The sequence below is a fragment of the Mauremys mutica genome, chromosome 2 (genome assembly GCF_020497125.1).
Source record: "Mauremys mutica isolate MM-2020 ecotype Southern chromosome 2, ASM2049712v1, whole genome shotgun sequence".
Taxonomy (NCBI): Eukaryota; Metazoa; Chordata; order Testudines; family Geoemydidae; genus Mauremys; species Mauremys mutica.
The window spans coordinates 70,034,739-70,055,986 of NC_059073.1; the positions used below are offsets into that span (position 1 = coordinate 70,034,739).

Consider the following 21,248-nt stretch of genomic DNA (forward strand, 5'->3'; position numbering starts at 1 on the left):
CCTGTATTTACTTTAATGAAAACAATGCCTAATGTCTGATAAGCAAGCCACTGACTGAGTTAACTTACTTTGGTAATGTTTGATCATGTCGTTGATGGTGGAAAATGTAATCCTTGGAGAGATGTAATATCCTCCATTGTCTAGACTCCTTATTTTGTAGTGCTTAATAACATCACCATGCTGTGGATCATAGTCCCTGATGGACAGAGAATAACTGCCTGTGGACAAACAGTGCAAAGATGTTGTTTAGTAGATAGGACACCTATATTGCACACATTGCTGTAGTTCAAGATTAATACACCTCTATCCCGCTATAACGCGACCCTATATAACATGGGTTCACATATAGCACGGTAGCAGCAGGGCTCCAGCGGCGCTTTAAAGGGTCTGGGGCTCTGGCTGCTGCGGAGCCCTGGGCCCTTTAAATCACCGCTGAAGCCCTGCTGCCACTACCCCAGGGCTGCAGCAGCAGGGCTCGGGCCGTGCTTTAAAGAGTCCAGGGCTCCGGCTGCTGCACGAAGCCCTGGGCCCTTTAAATCACTGCTGGAGCCCAGCCGCCGCTACCCCGCGTCCGCAGGTTCAGCCGATCACGGCTCCCACTGGCCGCAGTTCACTGCTCCAGGCCAATGGGAGCTGCTGGAAGCGGCGCGAGCCAAGGGACATACTGGCCGCCGCTTCCAGTGGCTCCCATTGGCCTGGAGCGGCGAACTGCAGCCAGTGGGAGCCGCGATCGGCCATATCTGCGGATGCGGCAGGTAAACAAACCGGCCCGGCCTGCCAGGGGCTTTCCCTGCACAAGCGGCAGAACAAGTTTAGGAATCACTGATCTAACCCATCCAAGGAGTCACAGTTTTCTGAGTAGGTTTTAAGTGTTAAGCCATAGGACTCCCTCACTTCCTTTGGAGACTTTACCACAGTCTAATTGAATTCACTGATATATGCAGCAAACAACATAACATATTGGGCCAACTTCAGATCTTGATGATATGAGTTCATTTTTAACTCTGATACGAATCCCAAAGTAATCCATTGCCTACCTTTTAATGTTTCACTTTCTCGGATAAGGAATGCTCCAGGACTGTTTCCTGGTGCTAGAAGCTGTCTCTCTGCATCTTTCCTGGTTATATCTTTGAAGAACCATCTGAAAAGTATTTTGAAAGAGTTAGGGTTTTTTTTCCCCTCTACCCCTAAGGATATGCAACAGGGTGGAAAAGAAAGTTTCAAATGTGCTGAAATATAGAAGAACGTACTCTTCTGTTTCCAAGGTGTTTACTTTTGCTACGTAGTTGCTTGGAATGAAGCCTTCTTTCTTTGTTGAGAGTGATTTAGCTCTCCACCATTCTCCAAGTCTGAAACACAAAATAACAGTATTCACAACATGCGAACAAAAAATAATGAAAGGTTATTCAGCTACTTCTGTGGTGCTGCTGAGGACATTGGCTGGGCTGGAGGGGAAAAAAACAGCATTTCTCTCTGAAGTTCAGCCATCTCAGAAACTTCAGCTTCAGAGCAAACTGCTACAACCCTCACCTGATCAGCTGCCCAAGTGTTACAGGGGCTGGGGGAAAGGACACAGTATCACTTTCACATGGAAATAGGGCCGGCTCCAGGCACCAGCATTTCAAGCTGGTTCTTGGGGCGGCATTCTGCAGGGGGCGGCAGTCCCTGTTGTTTTGCCCCCAAGCAGCGCGCTGAATTGCCGCCGCGGGGGGCAGTCCGTGTGCCCTTAGGGCGGCTCGCACGTTTCCGCGGTGGCGGCAATTCGGCGGCAGCTTCTATGTTTAGCTGTCCTTGGCAGCTTCAGCTAAACATAGAAGGTGCCGCCAAATTGCCACCGCCGCGGAAATGCACCTGCTGCCCTAAGGGCACACGGACCGCCCCCGCCATCCGCGGTGACAATTCCGTGCGCTGCTTGGGGCGGCGAAAACTGTAGAGCCAGCCCTGCATGGAAAGGAGCCTTTTTCCTTGAGAGAGAGAGAGAGAGAGAAAACCAACATCTATATAGGGATGCAGTGATATCCAGAGATAAGCTACAGTAAATCCAACACTGCTATACTTACTCCTCAAGAACTTTCATTTTTTCTCCTTTCTTGAAGGACAAGTCATCTTCATGAATTCCCTCATAAGGATACAAGGCTACTACAATGTCCCCATGCTCCTCCGCGTCTATTAATGCAGAAAGCCAAGTGACATTCTTACTATTATATTTGTTCATATATGGCTATCACAAGTTGTTAACGTTCTTATGGAAACGTACCTTCTTTACAGAATCTCTGCCCTGGTAAAAGGTGCATTTCTGTATTTCCCTACAACAAAATATTTGTTAATTAAGCAGTTGTAGATCACTATGATTATATATATTATACGCACAGTACATAATATAAAAGATTCTTCAGCTGGCATGGAGTCATCTTACATATTTCTAAGACAACATCCACAAAACTTTAATTAAAAAGAAGCATGTGGCTATTTTTCCTGCACAATTTTAAAGGCAAATGATAAAGTAAACATTGAAGAAGTCCCAACTAGACTTTGAACTTAGCAGCTCACACCTCACCAAGCTGAAAAGTGAAGTGTAAAATTCACAGCTTTGCTGTTGCTGCACTGACCTTTGACAAAGCTACTTTAACAGAGCAACAGAGCAATAATTATCAGTGTGTGGATCTGCCCTCAGAAAGCTAAAAATAATATTAGAGCTGTCAATTAATTACACTGAACGCCTGCAATTAATGGAAAACAAAAATTAATGCATTACGTTTTTTTTTAATGCCTTGATTGCATACTTAGCAGGGAGGGAGGCATTGGCAGCGGGGGCAGAAGCCCCAGACCAGAGCCCCACACCTATATTTGAAATACAGAAAACCACCAAAAATATTTAAATAAATAGTATTCTATTATTGTTTAACAGGGTGATAAAAACTGTGATTAATTGCAATTAATTTTTTAAATCTCGACAGCCCTATAAAATATATTTACTTTTCGTTTACTCAGTGGAGATGTGGGGAAACATGTTTATCGCTGACTGAGCAACTGAGAAAAAGGATTTATTTCATTTTTATCCAGGCAGTGACAATTCTTATATTTTGCCAATTTAGGGTGAAAAATGCTTATAGGTCCATATCATCTCCTCTGTACCAGGTCATCTTATAGGGTTTTGCACAGGAGATTTCATGGCATCCTTCCCCCTCCTGGCTACAGAAATACTTGGCAGGTGATGCTGTGTTTCCCCCTATTCAGGAGAGGGGTTTTACTAGTGGACCTGCATGGTAGCAGACCCATGAGTTACACCAGTGGCCTGCCTTCAACACCCTCTCTTTGCTACTGTGGATGGAGCACTGCTCCACAGCACACAGGGGTTTTCCGCTGGCTTGCTTCACCCTATATGGCAGAATTGTATCTATTCTGCTGCCATTCAGTCCATATATGCTTATGGAGAGAGGTGAGAAATCAAGGTTTGCTGCACTTTAACTAAATGCAACAGTTCTATCAGTGTAGAACTACACATTCAAAACAAAGGGGTGGTGCTTTTACAAAGAAATTCTGATGCTCTACAGTTCCTATGGAGCTTAAAAGTGCAAAAGGCTTCTAAAATACTGATGCTTTTAGAATGATTTCTAAACTATTTCAGACTTCCTCAGAGTCACTCAGCATTCCTTTAAAGCATCAAACATACCAAACCTCCCTTCCTCTCTCCCCAACCCCCCTACCCCCCCCCTTGCAACCCAACAACATGTCAGGGAGTATTTTCTCTATATAAAAAGAAGGCAGAGCCAATATTTACGAAGCAATAAACCGCCAAGGGCTTTTTAAAATATTGCATACCCTTTTGATGGTGAGTTGCACAGCACTACAAAGCAAAACTGTAGACAAAAATGAACAATTATAGCTTCTGCATGCATGTGTTTTTAATTTAAATCTAAATCATGCCAGTCATGCTTTGATCTTGCTATTGGAATTCTCCCCTGAGACTATCTACTTACTGGCCTTTGCTGTTTATTGGACGTTGGATCCCTCACATAAATAGTTCGTTCAGTTTTACGTACTGGTTGGTTCTTCAAATCTAGCCCATCTCCATGCAGAGTCTCTTTTCTTTTTGATTTTATACATCCCATATTTCCTGTTGGAATAAAAAAAGGTATTAAACAAAAGTGTTTTATTATATAACCAAGTAGCTTTCCATGCAATCATCTGACTATGTAACACAAACTTTCTTTCCATGCACAATACCTGAGCATCAATTACGAAAGCTTCAAGTATCAGTACTGATGCATGTACCTGTGGTTGGGAACCACTGCTTTAGTATTTCCCCAATACATTCTATATCTAGGTAATCCTTATGTCAGTGTTTGCGTTCAAGATAGGACTGTCTGGGTACAGCTGCTAGTATCTACATAACTGGAATCCACCCATGTAATTATGCATTTATTGAGAAAGCACCCGCAACAAATTATCTTCCTCCTTTGCAGGGCAGTAACTACCTTTATTTGTCACAGGACCTGCCTTGAAGACACCAAAAAAGTGTTTACATGTCAAAGAGTCTAATGGAATGGGCTTGGGGCACTTACAGGTGCAAGTAAACCAGGGGTAGCCAAAGCAGCCCATTGAATTCTACACCAGGTCTTGTGTCTGCCCACATCTTTAGTACAGAAGCCTTGTCCACACTAGAAAGTTGTACCTCTTTAACAATACTGATATGGTTAAAGAGATACAACTCTCCTAGTGTGGATACAGTTATATCAGTGTAAAGGTGCCATAACTGTTCCATACCACAAGGGCACCATATCATATAAGGCACTTTTATAGTGGTATAACTACATGCACAATAGGGCTTATGTATTTTTATAATACAAATCATTTTATAGTAAGAGTCACGCCCCTAACCAACACAGTTATACCAGTACAGCTAGCAAGTGTAGACCTGGCCTTAGAAGCAGCCCTCAAGGAATACAGCCACAACATGTTATGCTCCCACCAGTTGTAGCCTTCCACCCAGGTCAAGATGGAGCACTGCATGTTGGGACCTATAGTCTCTGTGGGCTGCACCTCTTCCTCTACATTAGAGATGAGGGTAGCTGCAGTCTGCTGGAAATTAGATGTGGCCCTTTGACATCAAAGTTTGGGTGTCCACGAATAAACTCACTGGTCAGTGCACCATTGAGTTCAGTGACCAATTGAGAGCTCGTTGATCTCCAAACCAGCTAGTCACTTGTGTTCTCTTAAATTAAAAACAAAAAACAAAAAAGTGCCCAAGGGCCCTCATTCCACAAGAAAAGTGAGTGCAGTTTTCAGTTCTGGCATATCAATGATTGCAGCATTTCCACTCACCAGTGTAGGGTGGAGAGGCTGCATTTCTGTTGGGATCTTTTCTTACAACAGGGAACCTCTAATGCTTTCATTTTTGCTTTGTGAAAACCCCATTGGAAATCCTCCCGATCTCTAGTTCCATATGGGAGATACACACACATGCACACACGCGCACACACACACACGCACACACCCCTTCTTTCATTTGAGCACTAACAGAAGCACCCTCCAAGTTTTCAGGCACAATTCATTGTGGGCATGCAAAACTCACTTGCACTTTTGAACATGACACACATATATATGGGTAACCCCTGTACACATATGCAAGCTGGGGTTTGTGTGTGCATATTTGATTATTAGATGTCTAACTACCTGACTGCACCCAGAATAAATCAGGTATTCGGTCATCTACATGTTAACACCAGTGCCCACAATTTTGCACCTACAAAACCACAGCCTGAAGTTGAAGACTCTCAAAAAACTGGCATGAAAGTAGTCAAGCACATGCCCTAATTTTAAGTGCCACTGATTTAAAAAGGACTAATCCTATTCTTACAGTTAAACATGTGGTTAAGTGTTTTACTGAATTGGGGCCTAAATCACAGACAGAAAAGTACCTCCCTCACTAATGGGATGAAGTCTAAAAGAATGAGTCTGATGGTGTTATTCCATGAGACAACCAGACAGATATAAAGTGACTTGCCCAAGGTCACATAGCATATCAGTGGCAGAGCAGGGAAAAGACACCCTGACTCCCAGTTCAGAGCCTTATATCCACTGGAGATGGAAAGGATTAATGTGATGCGGGGACCTTAAATGTATGTTATGGTGGGAGGGAGAAAGAAGAGAGATTGAAGATCCATCCCCCCAAAAGTTAAAACAGGATGTTAACTTTAGTTGTAATTGTGTCATTCACAATGGTGACAGTAAAATCATTTGATGAATATTTTGTGCACACAACTAAATTTCAGCCATCTAGTAACATATACTTCAGATGCGTCATGCAAGATTAAACTCACAGCAATGATAAACTAGAACACGAATGTGTTACAGATTGAGGGTCCAATTCTGCAGGATACTAATCTCCTCCAAAGAGGCGCTAAGCACTCTTCAGTCCCATTGATTTCAATGGGAGTTAGGGGTACCCTGGGCCAGATTCACAAAGGAATTCCAATGGAAGTTAGGAGCCTATATACCTTTCTGGATCTGGATCTCAGTTCCTTATAGGATTGAGCCCTTTACCTGTCCTTTATTAACTACTCTCTCAAATCTTTCTAAAAAAGCAGTTGAAAAAACTGCAACAGATTAAGGTAAATTAAGTGCATGTTTAACTTTCAGACAAATTGATTTACAGGATTTCTAATTAAGTGTATGAAGATTCTAAAAACCTCATCTCACATAAAGCAACTGAAAAATATTTAAGACATGTTAGGAATTTTGCCACTTATAGTATCAGAATAAAATGCAGTAACGGCAAAATTAGAGTTTCTATGAATTCTCCCACGGCCTTGGGATCATATACTTCCATGGGTGTCCCCAGTACTTTATGCATCTCTGATAAACATACATTGAAAGCAAATTCACTTCTTGCACCTGGGCAGGAAGGTCCTTAGAATGGCATGAGAATAAAAACTCCATAAAGCTAATCTTAACAGCAGACATTGTAAGATACATTTTGACCAGCCATATGCTAAAAGTGATAGATTTTAAAATATTTATACTACGTAATTGCCTCTTTTAACCCTTAAAATATAAACAGTCACCCCTAGTAAAAATACATTACTGAAAAAGTATTGAAAATATGTAATGAATGAAGCATATCTATTTCTTAAGTTATAATATATTTCTGTAGAAAGTATGGGGAAAGTAGATTTATTAATGAATATTGCATTTAGTGTAAAATGTTTATTTGCATTACTTTTTCCCCCCACTTACCTCAATAAACATCGGGTAAGTTTAATCTTTTGTGGCAGGGAAGTTCTTTTTTGCTGGTATTAAGAGGAGGATTTGATAAGCTTTCAGCTGTTCAGAAGTACAACATTGTTACAGATTAGAGTATTTGTTCTTCTGAGATAAGAATCATTTGTACTGACAAAGGTAATACTTTCAGTCCCTTTAACGATATTTCTCATTCCCACAATGTTTTGCAGTAGGCGATATGTTACTTTTCATCAATGCTTTTAATCAATTTTCCTATCCACTTTCCTAGACATGAAAGATGCTGTACATGTGGATGAGAAGAAACTATATAAGAGAGGATAACTTCTATAAGCAGACACTTAACTAAGTAATTTGACTTAAATTATTATTGAATAAAAGCATCTGATTTTATTTCATGGCCTAAAAGGTAAAATGAAGTTTAAAGACATGACTGCTCTTTTGATTAACCAAAGTTTTTACACACACACACACACCCCCTACAAAGATACACTATGAGCTTCCTAATGTTGTTTCATAACCACCAACCTTTCTTTTGATGTCTACAAAGATGTAGTATTCAAAGAGAATTCAAGACCATCATCATCTGCCAGCATGTCATCTCACTCCAGTAGTATTTTGTCTCTTCTCTTTGCTTAGCTTTCTCTTTGATTTCAAGTAGATTTTAGGTACCAGAAACTGCCTGCAATGTACTTGTTTGGATTTTAAAAGCTGCTGTCCTTCTGACAAACACAGCTGTTTTATCTGCCTGTTGCTTCAGTACCAGCAATGTAATTTAACTAAAACCACAAGTATTTTAGCCTAATACTCATAGTGGAAGATCACGTGACTATTACAAGTCCATCCACTACAGCGTCTGTAGCCTGTGATGTTTTGCTTCCTCTAAGTGCTTATCTATCTTAGTCATCTGTATCTTATCACATTTTTCAATATGTTCATGGCTGCCTCTTCTAGTGATGTTTGTTACACTTATTAATTATGCTGTGAGTTAACAATTGTTTCATAAATCAACTTGAATGCCTGGGCTTTTCTTAACCAATCACTTTCAAATCCCAACACATTTTTCAATCACTTAGAGTGGTTTTAGTTTAATCTTAGTATAAACTGGAGAATAATCTTAATTTTCAAAACTGACTAAAATATTTTTATAATAGCTTTTTTAAAAGTTGTTATAAAATCCATATCCTCTGATTAGTAAAATGCACTAATATACAGTATGCAAACTGCCTAATCGTATCTATTCAAGGAGCTGACTAAACAATCCCAAAGCTGTGATAAAATATAGATAACTCTTAATAAATATCTCTATATATCATAGAAAATTAGGGTTGGAAGGGACCTCAGGAGGTCATCTAGTCCAACCCTCTGCTCAAAGCAGGACCAATCCCTAGACAGATTTTTACCTCAGTTCCCTAAATGGTCCCCTCAAGGATTGAAGTCACAACCCTGGGTTTAGCAGGCCAATGCTCAAACCACTGAGCTAGCCCTCCCCTGCGTATGTACAGTAAGTATATGGATACTTACTGTACAAATGAGACATTTATATGTCATTGCAAGCTTTATAGGTGGTAGAATATAACTTTAAACAATAGTTAATCATCAGTTATTTTGTCTGCCTGTTGTATGAGACTGAAATATTTATTTTTGTAAATTATATTTCATATCTTAACTGTGCAATCTGCTGTGAGGGAACAATGTTGCTTTTTTTTTAAAATCCAAAATCCAAAAAGTCATCATTGGGCAATGCTTTGCATTTAGAACTCTGAATCTATAATTGAAAACAGCCTATTTTTCACCTGCACATTCCAAAAAGGTTAAAATTAAAATGACAGGTAAGTCCATTTTTTATAACTTTAAATTGTATTAGTACTCCCTTAGAAAGCTGAAAAGAAAATCTCTCTCTCTCAGTCTTTTTCCAATTTCATCCCACTTTCTCTCACTGTGGCTTTTTACACTGATTGTTCTGTTCTTTTTTCATAGTTTATAAGGCCAGACATAGAGCTGGTTGGAAATTTCCTAATGAAACAGAATTTTCTTGGAAAATGCTGGTTCTTGAAACCCAAAATGTCTCATGAAAGCAAATCAGGTTCCATGAATTTTAGTAAATCACAGGAAGGTTTCTGTCAGAAATCTGCCTGGTTCCCTGCCAGCCCACGTGGCGTGCTGCTCAAGAGTCCCACCATTCACACTGCACTGGAGCCAGGGTCCTCCAGGTTTCCAGGATACATTTCTCTAGGAAACCTCCCCATGCCAGGGCTTTCTGGCTCCCTGCAGTCCCAAAAGCCCAGGGAGAATTGGCTCTAGCCAGGGTTCTCGGAACGTAGGCTCCTTCTTCCGCAGCACAGAGCTTGGAACCCCTTTCTGCCACAGAGTTGGGAGCCTGAAGTCCTGCAATGGGCTTCCAGGGTCTAGGACTACTGGGCCAGTTGCAGGGCCGGCTCCAGGGTTTTTGCTGCCCCAAGCGGCGGGGAGAAAAAAAAAAAGCCGCGATCGCGATCGGCGGCAGCTCCACTGCGCCGCTTTCTTCTTCAGCCGCAATTCAGCGGCAGGTCCTTCCCTCTGAGAGGGACCAAGGGACCCGTCGTCAAATTGCCGCTGAAGTGCCTGACGTGCCGCCCCTTCCCCTTGGCCGCCCCAAGCACCTGCTTGCTGAGCTGGTGCCTGGAGCGGGCCCTGGCCAGTTGCCTCCCCAGGCTGCCTGACTCTCTCATCTGATCTCCTGCATAAATACAGGCTAGCGGACTTCCCTGAATTAATTCAAGTTTGAACTAGAGTATGTCTTTTGGAAAAAATCCAAACGTGATTTAAAATTGTCCAGTGATGACCGTTGTTTTCTTGGCGTCTCCATCATAACCATCTGAACAGATTTATTCAAATATTGAAGCCTCCTTTTCTAGGCAAAAGTAGCTATGGAAAAACCTTAAAAGGTTTGGAAATTCAGTTCATATGACCTTTTTTCTCCCATCCAGCCTGGCAAAGACTACTTCCCTCTTACCAGAGTATTTCTAGGACCCTGTTTTTCAGTACCGCAGCTCTCTCCTGCCTGTGTTGTAAGGACCAACTCCACAGTAAGGGCTCACACTTCCATTTGAGGGCCCTAGGAATACCACATTTCTGGCAAAGTCACTTGATGCAGTCTGTAGCATATCTGCCTCAGAGAACACAACAGAAAAATTTAAATCAAAGCATCAGGGCTCAGCATAGATTTACGTGGATCTGGCAGCATTCTTTTAAACCTGCTGGTCATGATGAGGGCTCTGGCTAACACAACGGTAAGAAACAATGTTAGCTAGAGGGGAGGGGGGGTCATAGGAAGGGAGTAAATTTGGGAGTTCGTGAATTCAAATCTTAAAAAACATTTAGGTTTTTGTTTTATTCAAGTCAGTTGCCATAAAAGGCATAAGAAGATGTTCTTTAAATACGCAATGAGCAAGAGAAAGATGAAGAAAAGTGTAGGTCCTCTACTTAGCACGGAAGGAAAGCTAATAATAGATTACATCAAGAAGGCTGAGGCATTTAATGCCTGTTTTGCTTGCCTTCACGAAAAAACGGTACTGGTGACCGGATACTCAACACAACCAATATTAACAAGAAGTGGGAAGGAACACAAGCCAAAATAGGAAAAGAACAGATTAAAGAATATTTAGATGTATTCAAATCAGCAGAGTGTGATGAAATTCATCCTAGGGTACTTGAGGAGCTAGCTGAAGCAATCTCAAAAATGTTAGCAATTATCTTCGAGAACTCATGGAAAATGGGTGAGGTCCCAGAGGGCAAGAGAAGGGCAAACAAACATAGTACCTATCTTTAAAAAGGGGAACAAAGATGACCCAAGGAATTATAGACCAATCAGCCTAACTTTGATCCCTGGAAAGATACTGGAACAAATAGTTAAACACGCAGTTTGTAAGCACCTAGTGCAGGGGTGGGCAAACTTTTTGGACCAAGGGCCACACCGAGGTTGCACAAGTGTATGGAGGGCCGGGTAGGGAAGGCTGTGCCTCCCCAAACAGCCTGCCCCCCGCCCCCTATTTGCCCCCTCCCACTTCCCACCCCCTTACTGCCCCCCTCAGAACCGCCAATCCATCCAACCCCCCGCTCCTTGTCCCCTGACTACCCCCTCCCGGGACCCCCACCCCATATCCAACCCCCCTGCTCCCTGTCCCCTACTGCCCTGACCCCTATCCACACCCCTGCCCCCTGACAGCCCCCCCAGGACTCCCACCCCTATCCAACCACCCTCTGCTCCTCGTCCCCTGACCACCTCCTCCCGGGACCTCCCGCCCATAACTGCTCCCTGGGATCCCACCCCCTTATCCAACCCCTCCTGCTCCCTGTCCCCTGACAGGCCCCCTGGGACTCCCACTCCCAACCCTCCCTGTTCCTCATCCCCTGACTGCCCCTCCCAGAACCTCCGCCCCATCCAACTGCCCCCTCCTCCCTGACTGCCCCCCCAAGACCTCCCGCTCCCTTACCCAACCTCCCGCTCCCCGCCCCCTTACCAGCAGCAGGAGCTTGCAGCCGTGACACCCAGCCAGAGCCAGCTGTGCTCCCCATACTGCCCAGCGGGAGCAGTGGGCCAGAGTGCGGCCCACACGGTGGCATGGCTGCGGGGAAGGGGGGACAGCAGGGGAGGGGCCAGGGACTAGGCTGCCTGGCCGGGAGCTCAGGGGCCGGGCAGGACAGTCCCGGGGGCCAGATGTGGCCCATGGGCCGTAGTTTGTCCACATCTGACCTAGAGGATAATAAGGTTACAAGGAATAGCCAGCATGGATTTATCAAGAGCAAATCATGCCAAAACAGTCTAATTTTCTTCTTTGACAGGGTTTCTGGCCTAGTGGATGGTGCAGGAAGCAGTAGTTGTGATAACCTGGATTTTAGTAAAGATTTTCACACAATCCCACATGACATTCTCATAAGTAAACTAGGGAAATGCAGTCTAGATTAAGTTACTATAAGGTGGATACACAACTGGTTTGAAAGACCACACTCAAAGAGTAGTTACGAATAGTTCTCTGTCAAACTGGGAGTGTCTCTCTAGTGGGGTCCAGCAGATGTCAGTCCCGAGTCTGTTACTATTCAATATTTTCATTAATGACTTGGGTAACAAAGAGAATGCTTATAAAATATGCAGATGACACCAACCTGGGAGGACTTGCAAGAACTTTGGAGGAGGACAGGATTCGAATTCAAAAGAATTGAAACAAATTGGAGAATTTGTTTCAGTTCAAAAGATGAAATTCAATAAAGACAGTGCAAAGTACTCCGGGGGTGGGGATCAAATGTACAACTACAAAATGGGGAATAACTAGCTCTGTGGTAGTCTTGCTGAAAAAGCATCTGATGGTTATAGTGGATCACAAACTGAACATGAGTCAACAATGTGGTGCTAATATTCTGGGGTGTATTAACAGGAGTATCATATGTAAGACACAGGAGGTAATTGTCCTGCTCTACTTGGCACTGGGAGCCTCAGCTGGAGTACTCTGTCCAATTCTTGGCACCACACTTCAGGAAAGATGTGGAGAAACTGGAGGGAATCCAGAGGAGGACAACAGAAAATGATAAAAGGCTTAGAAAACCTGACATATGAGGAAAAGTTAAAAAAGTTTAGTCTTGAGAAGAGAAGAGCAGACTGATGGGGGAGCTGATAACAATCTTCATATATATTAAGGGCTGTTATAAAGAGGACGGTGATCAATTCTTGTCCTACCTTCAGTGGACATGGAGAACAAGTAATAGGCTTAATCTGCAGCAAGGGAGATTTAGGCTGGAGATTAGAAAAAACTTTCTGACTAAAAGGGTTAAGTTCTGAAATAGGCTTCCAATAGAGGTTGTGGAATCATTGGAAACAGACCATCCCTGACAGGTGTTTGCCCAGCCTAAGTTTACTTGGTCCTGCCTCAGCGCAGGGGGCTGGACTAGATGATTTCTCAGGGTCCTTTCCATCCCTACATTTTCTATGATTCTATATTCCACCACTACTCATAAAAAGGATTTTTGGCCTACTGCATGTCTCTGATTCTATTCTCATTAACTCAGGACATTCCCTGGGCTCCCAAGCCCAGAAACCTTTTAGTCAATCTGCACCCTAACCTTGTTTCCTTTCCTACTTCTCCCTTTTACACTAGTTTCCAGAACATTGCCTCTGGGACATTGACTGAGTTTCTGCTGAAATCTTTATGCATATATTATTCACTTCCTGTCTCATCCATTTTAGTCCCCTCTTTATTTAATTCATTCTTATTGGTCCAGCCCACCACCCTCATATTCCCTCCTCATTTTAATCCAATCCCTTACCTGGCAGACATACATGCACCAGAGAACACCACACAGAAGGGCATTGCATTTCCAAGGCTATCATGCTGCTCCCCTCCCCCTGCCCCACAAGCAGTCCATTCAACATGTGAAGTGTTAGTGAAGGCTGAACTCAAACTCTACCAGGCAGAGCTCCTTACTCAGACTTGGTGCAAGTATGGGCTGCTCCCTTGAAATTAATGAATTTGCATAGTTTTACATGAGATCTGAATTGGTCCCAAGAACCTTTTCCCTGTGACATCAGTCCCACTGACATGAGAAGTACGGTTGCCAACTTTCCCCAAGGCCCTGCCCTCCCACCTTGCCTCTTCATCCCAAGGCCCAGCCCCTGCTCTGCCTCTTCCCCAGGCCCTGCCCCCCACCCACTCCTCTTCCCCCATCCCCGTCACTTGCTGCTCTCCCCACCACACTTGTCACTGGATCATCTCCGCCCCGTCCCCCAGCTGGGCTCCCTCTGCTCCAGGGCTGGGACAGGAGCTGCTGCAGCCTGATGCAGAGCCTGCCTGCAGGTAGGAGGTGGCCGCCCTGGCTGAGCAGGGGTTGGTGTGGGTTAATGATCCAGTGCCTCCCTCTACCTCATGGTGACCAGACACTGCTGGTTCCCTTTTCAACTGGACTTTCCGGTCGAAAACCAGACACTTGGCAACCTTGGTGAGAATTAGAGTCTTTCTCAAGTCCATTGCTGCACCTGGTCTCCCTTCTGACAACAACATTTCTAAAATTCTTGCACTTTTCCTAATCTTTATCTGGGAAAAATGAGATAAAGCCAAATTATATTTTAATATGCATATGTTTGGAGCCAGCCAAAAACAATGGGACATATTAATTCCTAGTGTAACTCCATTAAAGTAAAGGATTATATAGGTTGAGAAATAACAATTTATGAAGGTACCATGGGATTTTGTTAAACTTGCTTACACTCAAGTCAAAATCCAAAATTCCCATGTTATGGACCTTTAAAATTACAAATCTATTAGATTATTTGATACTTGCATAAACCCATCACTACAATATCTGAACACTTCGGTTTTCCATGATGATCTCCCAATGATATATGCACTGATTGCAGACCAAACTTCTTCCTGTTTACTCAACAGTATCATTTCATTTAAGTTCAATCCTGTGCCAATGGCAAATTCATACTGGCTTCATTGGTAACAAGATAGGGCCTTTTTATTGTAAGCTGTCTGGGGCAGGGACCATAATTTACTATACAGCTGAAGAAGTGAGTTTTTTTTACCCATGAAAGCTTATGCCCAAAGAAATTGGTTAGTCTTTAAGGTGCTACCGGACTCCTCGTTGTTTTTGTGGATACAGACTAACACGGCTACCCCTCTGATAATTTACTATGTATTTCTAGACAGCATGGAGGATACTGATAAAGCTCAGTGTACCAAACAATAAAGATTCAAGCTATAGTCTTATAATTCTTAACAAATCACTCATTTGCTCATAAAAAGCCTGATCAAATATTTACAGTGGAAGGTTGTCCTTCACTGTGCTTACTAAGGTAAAAGGAGCCACTGGACTGCTAAATATTTTTTTAAAGCTTGCATAACCTGGAGTTGAGCAATGTTGCACATAGGAAGACAGCTGAAGATTGCTGAATTTGGAGTTTTTAGCAGTTAAAAAGGAACAGAGCAAAGAACAGTTCATGGGAACATAGCATAGACAGAGGATTATTCATTAGTGAATCAGGAAGTGAAATATAATAAACTATCATTTCTATTTATAAACCAGAAAACCTCTATCACACACAAAGCAGCAAAGGTGTGTGCACTATAGCGCTCACAATTCATTCAACACACAATAAAATAAATGATTTTCATTTCAAAGACTGACTTAGTTTTCCAACTATGTCTTGTATGTAAGGGACACTACCAGTAGAAGCCATGCACACATTTGGGACACTAAGTATTAAAAGAGCTTTGCTTCTAAAATTACAGTTCTTTGGGACAGGGCATCTCTCCCCGCTACCATGCAACTGGGTGGTGTGACTGTGGCATTTGTAGACATACCTGAGCTATCTTTAATCAAAACTAGCTTGAGTAACAATAGCAGTTAAGTGGCTCCACAGGCTAGCCCATCCTCTGCCCATGCTGCCACAGCTTCACTGCTATTGCTACTTGAACAGTAAGCTCAGGTATTTCTACAAGTTCTGCACTCACAGCTCCTGACTGCAGAGTACTCATGTACGTACTTTATATTTCTATAGTACCAAGCAAAATGGGATCCCGATCTTGGTTAGGACACTTAGGCGCTACCATAATAGAAATCAATAACAAGACCATCTACGGGGAAGTAACACTTACAAGGATCTAAAGAAAACTCCTTCCCAGGCAAAACTCCTTTGACTTTCCATAAATCTCTCTCACCTTTTGTTTAGACTTGTTAGAAACTTGGCCTCATATCATTCCTTACCCAGGCAAAACATAAACAAGGAGTATTAAATAGGACCTATAATCATGTCATTACTACAATTTGAAAGATGGAAAGATTATTTTGAAATGAAATAAAAGTAGCTTTAATTAAAGGGAAGGACAATTGAATTTATATGAACCATAAATTCAGCTTTTCCTTGTTTATTTCAATAAAATATTAAAATAACATCACTCTGCCGAGAGGTTGCCATTTTGTTAACATTATAGAAATTCGTAAAGAATTACATAATGGATTTTATGAATTATGGACTTAAAGAATTAGGAACATGTTCCAGCTTTATGTGGTCATTTCTGGCACCAATATTAAAACTTGTTTTATGATAAGTTAACATCTGTTTTCTGATGTGATCACACTTTATTTTTTTGCAATTCTTTGCCTGAACTGCATCCTCCAGGATTTTGAATCAATAGCACCAATGAATTAATCAGTTTCACCAGTCCTTAGTCACACTGAGATTTATGCATGTAAATGCTCACCAATGGGAGAATGGGGTTCACAAGATGGTCCTTAATTTTTTTTTAAATGTTTAAGCTAATCAGAAGTCTGATTTGTCTTGCATATCCCAAGTTTCACCTCACTTAAAAACTTCTTGCTTATAAAAATCTGACATAAAAACACAAATGTGTCACAGCACACTATTACTGAAAAATTGCTTACTTTCCCATTCGGTCTGTATGAAATTTTAGTTTGTACTGACTTTGCTAGTGCTTTTTATGTATCCTGTTGTAAAACTAAATAGATATCTGAGTTGATGTACCCCACGAAGACCTCTGTGTACCCCTCCTGGTTGAAGAACCACTGCTCTATAGGAAGGTGGACGGACAGAGCTCCTTGCAGTTTCCGTGGAAACTTAAGCACTTCCTGCTTAAAGTGAATTTGAGCTGGTTCCCTTTCACACAGTCTGTTCTGAATTCTGTCCGAATTACAGCGCTGAAACCCCTACCCCAGGGGTGGCCAACCTTAGCCTCAGAAGGAGCCAGAATTTACCACTATACATTGCCAAAGAACCACAGTAATACGTCAGCAGCCCCCCATCAGCTCCACGCCCCCACTCCCAGTGCCTCCCGATCAGCTGTTACGTGGTGTGCAGGAGGCTCTGCGGGGCAGGAGCGAGGGTATGGAAGGCTCAGGGGAGGGGGCGGGAAGGGGTGGAGTGGGGGCAGGGCCAGGGGTTGAGCAGTGAGCACTCCCTGGCACATTGGAAAGTTGGCGCCTGTAGCTTCAGGCCCCGAAGTCGGTGCCTATACAAGGAGCTGCATATTAAACTTCTGAAGAGCCACATGTGGCTCCCGAACCACAGCTTAGCCACCCCATCCCACCATGCACGCATGCACACTCCCACGCACGCATGCAAACCCTCCCAGTGCAGGATGTAGTTTAACTTTGCACATCTAGAATATTTATACCAGGGCAAAATGCCTAATTTATAAACATGCAAAACATTGGTATTGATTCCAACAAATATAAAGCTTTGGTCTGGATTTATTTGAAACTTGGCCTCACTGTTACAAGAAGAATGGATGGAAGGAAGGATTAACCAAGAAGTTTCTTCACCCATTTTACTCACCCCTCCTACATAGACCAAGCTAGTAAGACCTGTGGCCTAGTCAATGCTCAGGGGAGCGTCCACCATCTGTTCTTACTTCAGCGTACGAGATCTCTGATAGTTAGGTTACCCACCCTGTCTTTTCTAGGATAATTTTTATTTTCTTGGAATGAACTTGCTTCCTGCAAGGAGTGCTCTACAGCTATCTGAAAATGGATATGAGGCCCATTAAACATCATCAAGCTACATCATGACATGCCAGTGATGAAACGAGGGAGGAAAATTCCTTGAAGTATGTCCATGATGGAGTCTTTAATGGAGGGCTTAATGAAAGACATGCTGGGGTCAAAAAGGTTTTCTGCAGGCTTATTTCTAGTTTGTCAAATCTGTATTTATAAACACGTAAAATACTTAGAGCTGAAATTGACATTCATATTGATAGATTTAGCAAATGAAAAATTCTCAAACTCTTTCAGCCACTTCAAAAAGCAAAAACAATCACACCTGAAAAAAAAATCTGACATATAAATCTATGATAGACAAGGGGAAGGAGCTTTCATTTTCTAGTGAACCTCTTTATATGGCTTCTCAGTAAAGCTATATTGACATCAGTGGCATGCTCAACACTTCTGAAGCTCAGGACATTGTATTTATGTGTCCAATATGGATTTAGGACCCTAACAAGAGACACTCAGGTTTGAACATTTTGGCCTAAGTTGTCTAGTTTGAACTAAACTAACACCATTATTTTAGACTGCAGTTCCTCTTGGAACCCTGTGAACTCTGGTTTGATTTTGCAAATCAGAATTGTTTTAAGAGGAAATTGGAACAGTACTTGAAAATATGACAGTGCTGAATCTGGTGCCCATAAGTTATACAACCATAGAGAAAAAAATCTCATGCAATTTCCATCTTGTTACTGATAATGTAAAAATAGAGTATTGATTAACTGTGCAAGCTTTCAAGTTAGAGGAACCTGATCTCACTCCCATTGATGTCAATATCAAAACTCCCCTTGAATTCTATTGGAGGAAGATGTTATGACTTTTGGGGGGAGTTAATTTATAAACTCATTTTTTGCACAACTTTAAACTGTGTTTATAATAATCCCTTGAAAGCACGAAACAGCAGCCTGCTTAGGTTAATAACTTGTTTATCTCAGCTAAGTAAGCTGCAGCAATCTTTTGGAAGTTGTCTCAGCCACCGGTTCAGTACAAATATAGCCAAATGAGACAAAAGACAACATGAATTGGAAGATTTAGACAAAATATTAAAACAAAACCCCTGAAATTCTTTAAGAGTTGGGATTTAAGAATGAACGTGCACACAGCCTGTGTATCTCCCACCCATACCCAGCTCCACCCCCTCTTGCAAAGCAATGCCCAGCCAGGTGCTGGTGATATATCCTAGGGGTAGGTGGACAGCAATCCTCCCACACCATCTCCACTACACAAGAGCCTTCCATGGTTGGGGAGAAGGAAGAAAGAGGCGGCTGGTTTCACTCCTAACTCTCACAGCCATCCTCAGGGGAGTAAGTAAGCACCCTTTTCACAGTCGGGCAAATGGAGGCACAAACAGGTGAAGTACATGGTCACATATGGAGTCATTAGCAGACCTAGAAATAAAATCCAAGAGCTGTGACCCAGTCCCATGCTCCAATCATTAGATATAGTATCTCCACTATTTTATGGTGATTAATGTTTGCAAAACTGTTAAGTGCCAAGTTTTATTATTAAATAGCCATAAAGGCAGGTAAAAAGGACAGCAAATTTCTGGTGCCTCAAGTCTGGCAGGCTAGTGAGCAAGCACAAAACCTGGCTTCTACAAAAGGCTTAAGAAACTACACACGAGGTTTTGCTAGGTTAAAATAAAGGGTTCTGAAACATAGTTCTGAATTACATGGAACTCTCTCCAGCCAGATTCAGGATGCAATGTAATGATCACACATGTGTTTCTCTCTTGCATTGGAAGATGCTAATTCTTTTCCCATTTGCAGAAACTAGAGCACTCATATGTCAGATGGATTTAATATGAATCGGCCTTAATACTCCACTGTTACGATTTTGAATGTGACTGGACATTTCTTGTTTTCAGTCTTCGAATATTTTTATTTCCATTTTCACAAGCTATGATGATTGGATTCAATGCTATTGTAATAGTTTGTATTGATTCGGATTCTTTTTTGTGCTCAAGGGCCTATTCTTGCAATCACTTAGTACCACAAATGGTCCCATTGACTTAGGCCCAGTCCTGCAATTCATTACAACTGGGCAGAATGATGCACCGACATGGAGCGCCGGTGACTGTGATGGGGCTTGATGTGGGAGTTGCAATCTGCCTACCCACAACAAATTGCAGGACCAGGGCCTGAAGTAGTAAAGTAGGCTCAGTAGTGTTTGCAGGCTTAATCCTCGAGTTTGCATTGCAAGGGTGTATAAAGAGAGTGAGTTTTATAGCTGTATCACAAGTCCTCAAGACTCAGAACTCGGTTTGCTGCTGGGAAGGAAATGTAGAAGGAAGAATAGATTAGATACATAAAATACAGAGCAGAGGGAGAGAAACAGATATAAGAAGATGGGGAAGGTTGAGAAACAATGGGCAGAAATAGTGGTGACCTAAAGGGGAGCAGAATTTCTTACTAAGTGTGACAATAAGGTACTGAACAAATAATAAATAAAAGTTTAGTTACTTTAGTTACTTAATAAAGCCAGTATTTGCTTCTTGTTCTTTGTACAAACTTCCTATTGGCTCCAGTGAGAGAGCCAAGATAGAGTAAAGGGAGTAGGAAATATGACAATTTGAGGAATCTGTCTACATACGATTCATTAATTCTAATTTTATGAAATTGCACTGTCATTAATTGCCTCGATGTGTAGTGAGTCAGTTATAAGCTAATAAGGTCACTTTAAACATATCACCCACCCTATCTGGAAGAAGATAAGCAACAAACAAAAGAAGAGGTAAACCTTAACAATTAGGCACTGCCCAAACAATGGATATGCTAAGAAGGGAGCCTGAGCTGGAAAACTAGTTTAACCAAGTTTATCTGCAGAAAGCGGGGAGTGGAGAGTGAAAATACCTAACAGGGGAACAAAAGGGAGAGAGGTGACAATGCCGGTTTAAAAGGACAGGAGGCTTCGGGCAGGGAAGAACAAAAGGGGCATGCTTTTGTAGTAGAGGGGTCATTTTTGATTGCAGAACCAAGGAAGAAAAAAGCTGGCTGCATGCGGGAGAGAGAGACACGCACACTCCATGATTTGGAGGAGAAGCCGTGTGCAGAAAATGTGATCCTGGACACCCTGGACTATGATCAAAATCCAAAGAACATGCAAGAGTAATAAGGAAACTGAAACAAGGAAAGGCACAGAGGTGTTTTACTGTTTTGTCTAGATCTGTATATCTCTTGGGCTATCTATAGTAAAGAGTAATTGTGTTAGAAATCTTTACAAATGCCAGTGAGTTATGTGCTTCAACTATCACATGTCTCTGAAGAGGTAAGCCATAAACCAGAGCGCTTACAACTTTTGGCTTTAGGAAAGGATGCAGTTGGCTGCAGCGGCTGGCTCCTAGAAGTGGCTGGCATGTCCCTCTGATTCATAGGCTTAGGGGTGGCTAGGGGTGCTCCCACACTGCCCCTGACCATGGCACAAGCACTGCCCCGAACACTGGCTCCGCAGCTCCCATTGGCTGGGAACCACAG

The 21,248-nt window shown here is 42.4% G+C and overlaps 1 protein-coding gene across 4 annotated transcripts in view; it reads right to left on the bottom strand.

Moving 5' to 3' along the window:
* Positions 1–21,248, bottom strand: part of LYN (LYN proto-oncogene, Src family tyrosine kinase) — an 85,407-nt gene that overhangs the window by 46,083 nt on the left and 18,076 nt on the right. For 2 of the 4 annotated variants that reach the window (XM_045005031.1, XM_045005032.1), the window contains exons 2-7: positions 3,981–4,117; positions 2,258–2,306; positions 2,061–2,166; positions 1,251–1,349; positions 1,038–1,141; positions 69–218 (exon numbers count right to left, since the gene is read on the bottom strand). In XM_045005031.1, the coding sequence (XP_044860966.1) occupies positions 69–218; positions 1,038–1,141; positions 1,251–1,349; positions 2,061–2,166; positions 2,258–2,306; positions 3,981–4,112 (640 nt within the window). In that variant the 5' untranslated portion in view covers positions 4,113–4,117. Of the gene's footprint in view, positions 1–68; positions 219–1,037; positions 1,142–1,250; positions 1,350–2,060; positions 2,167–2,257; positions 2,307–3,980; positions 4,118–7,770; positions 7,873–10,237; positions 10,257–21,248 lie in introns of those variants that run through there. The other 2 variants (XM_045005034.1, XM_045005033.1) reach the window with 2 other exon arrangements.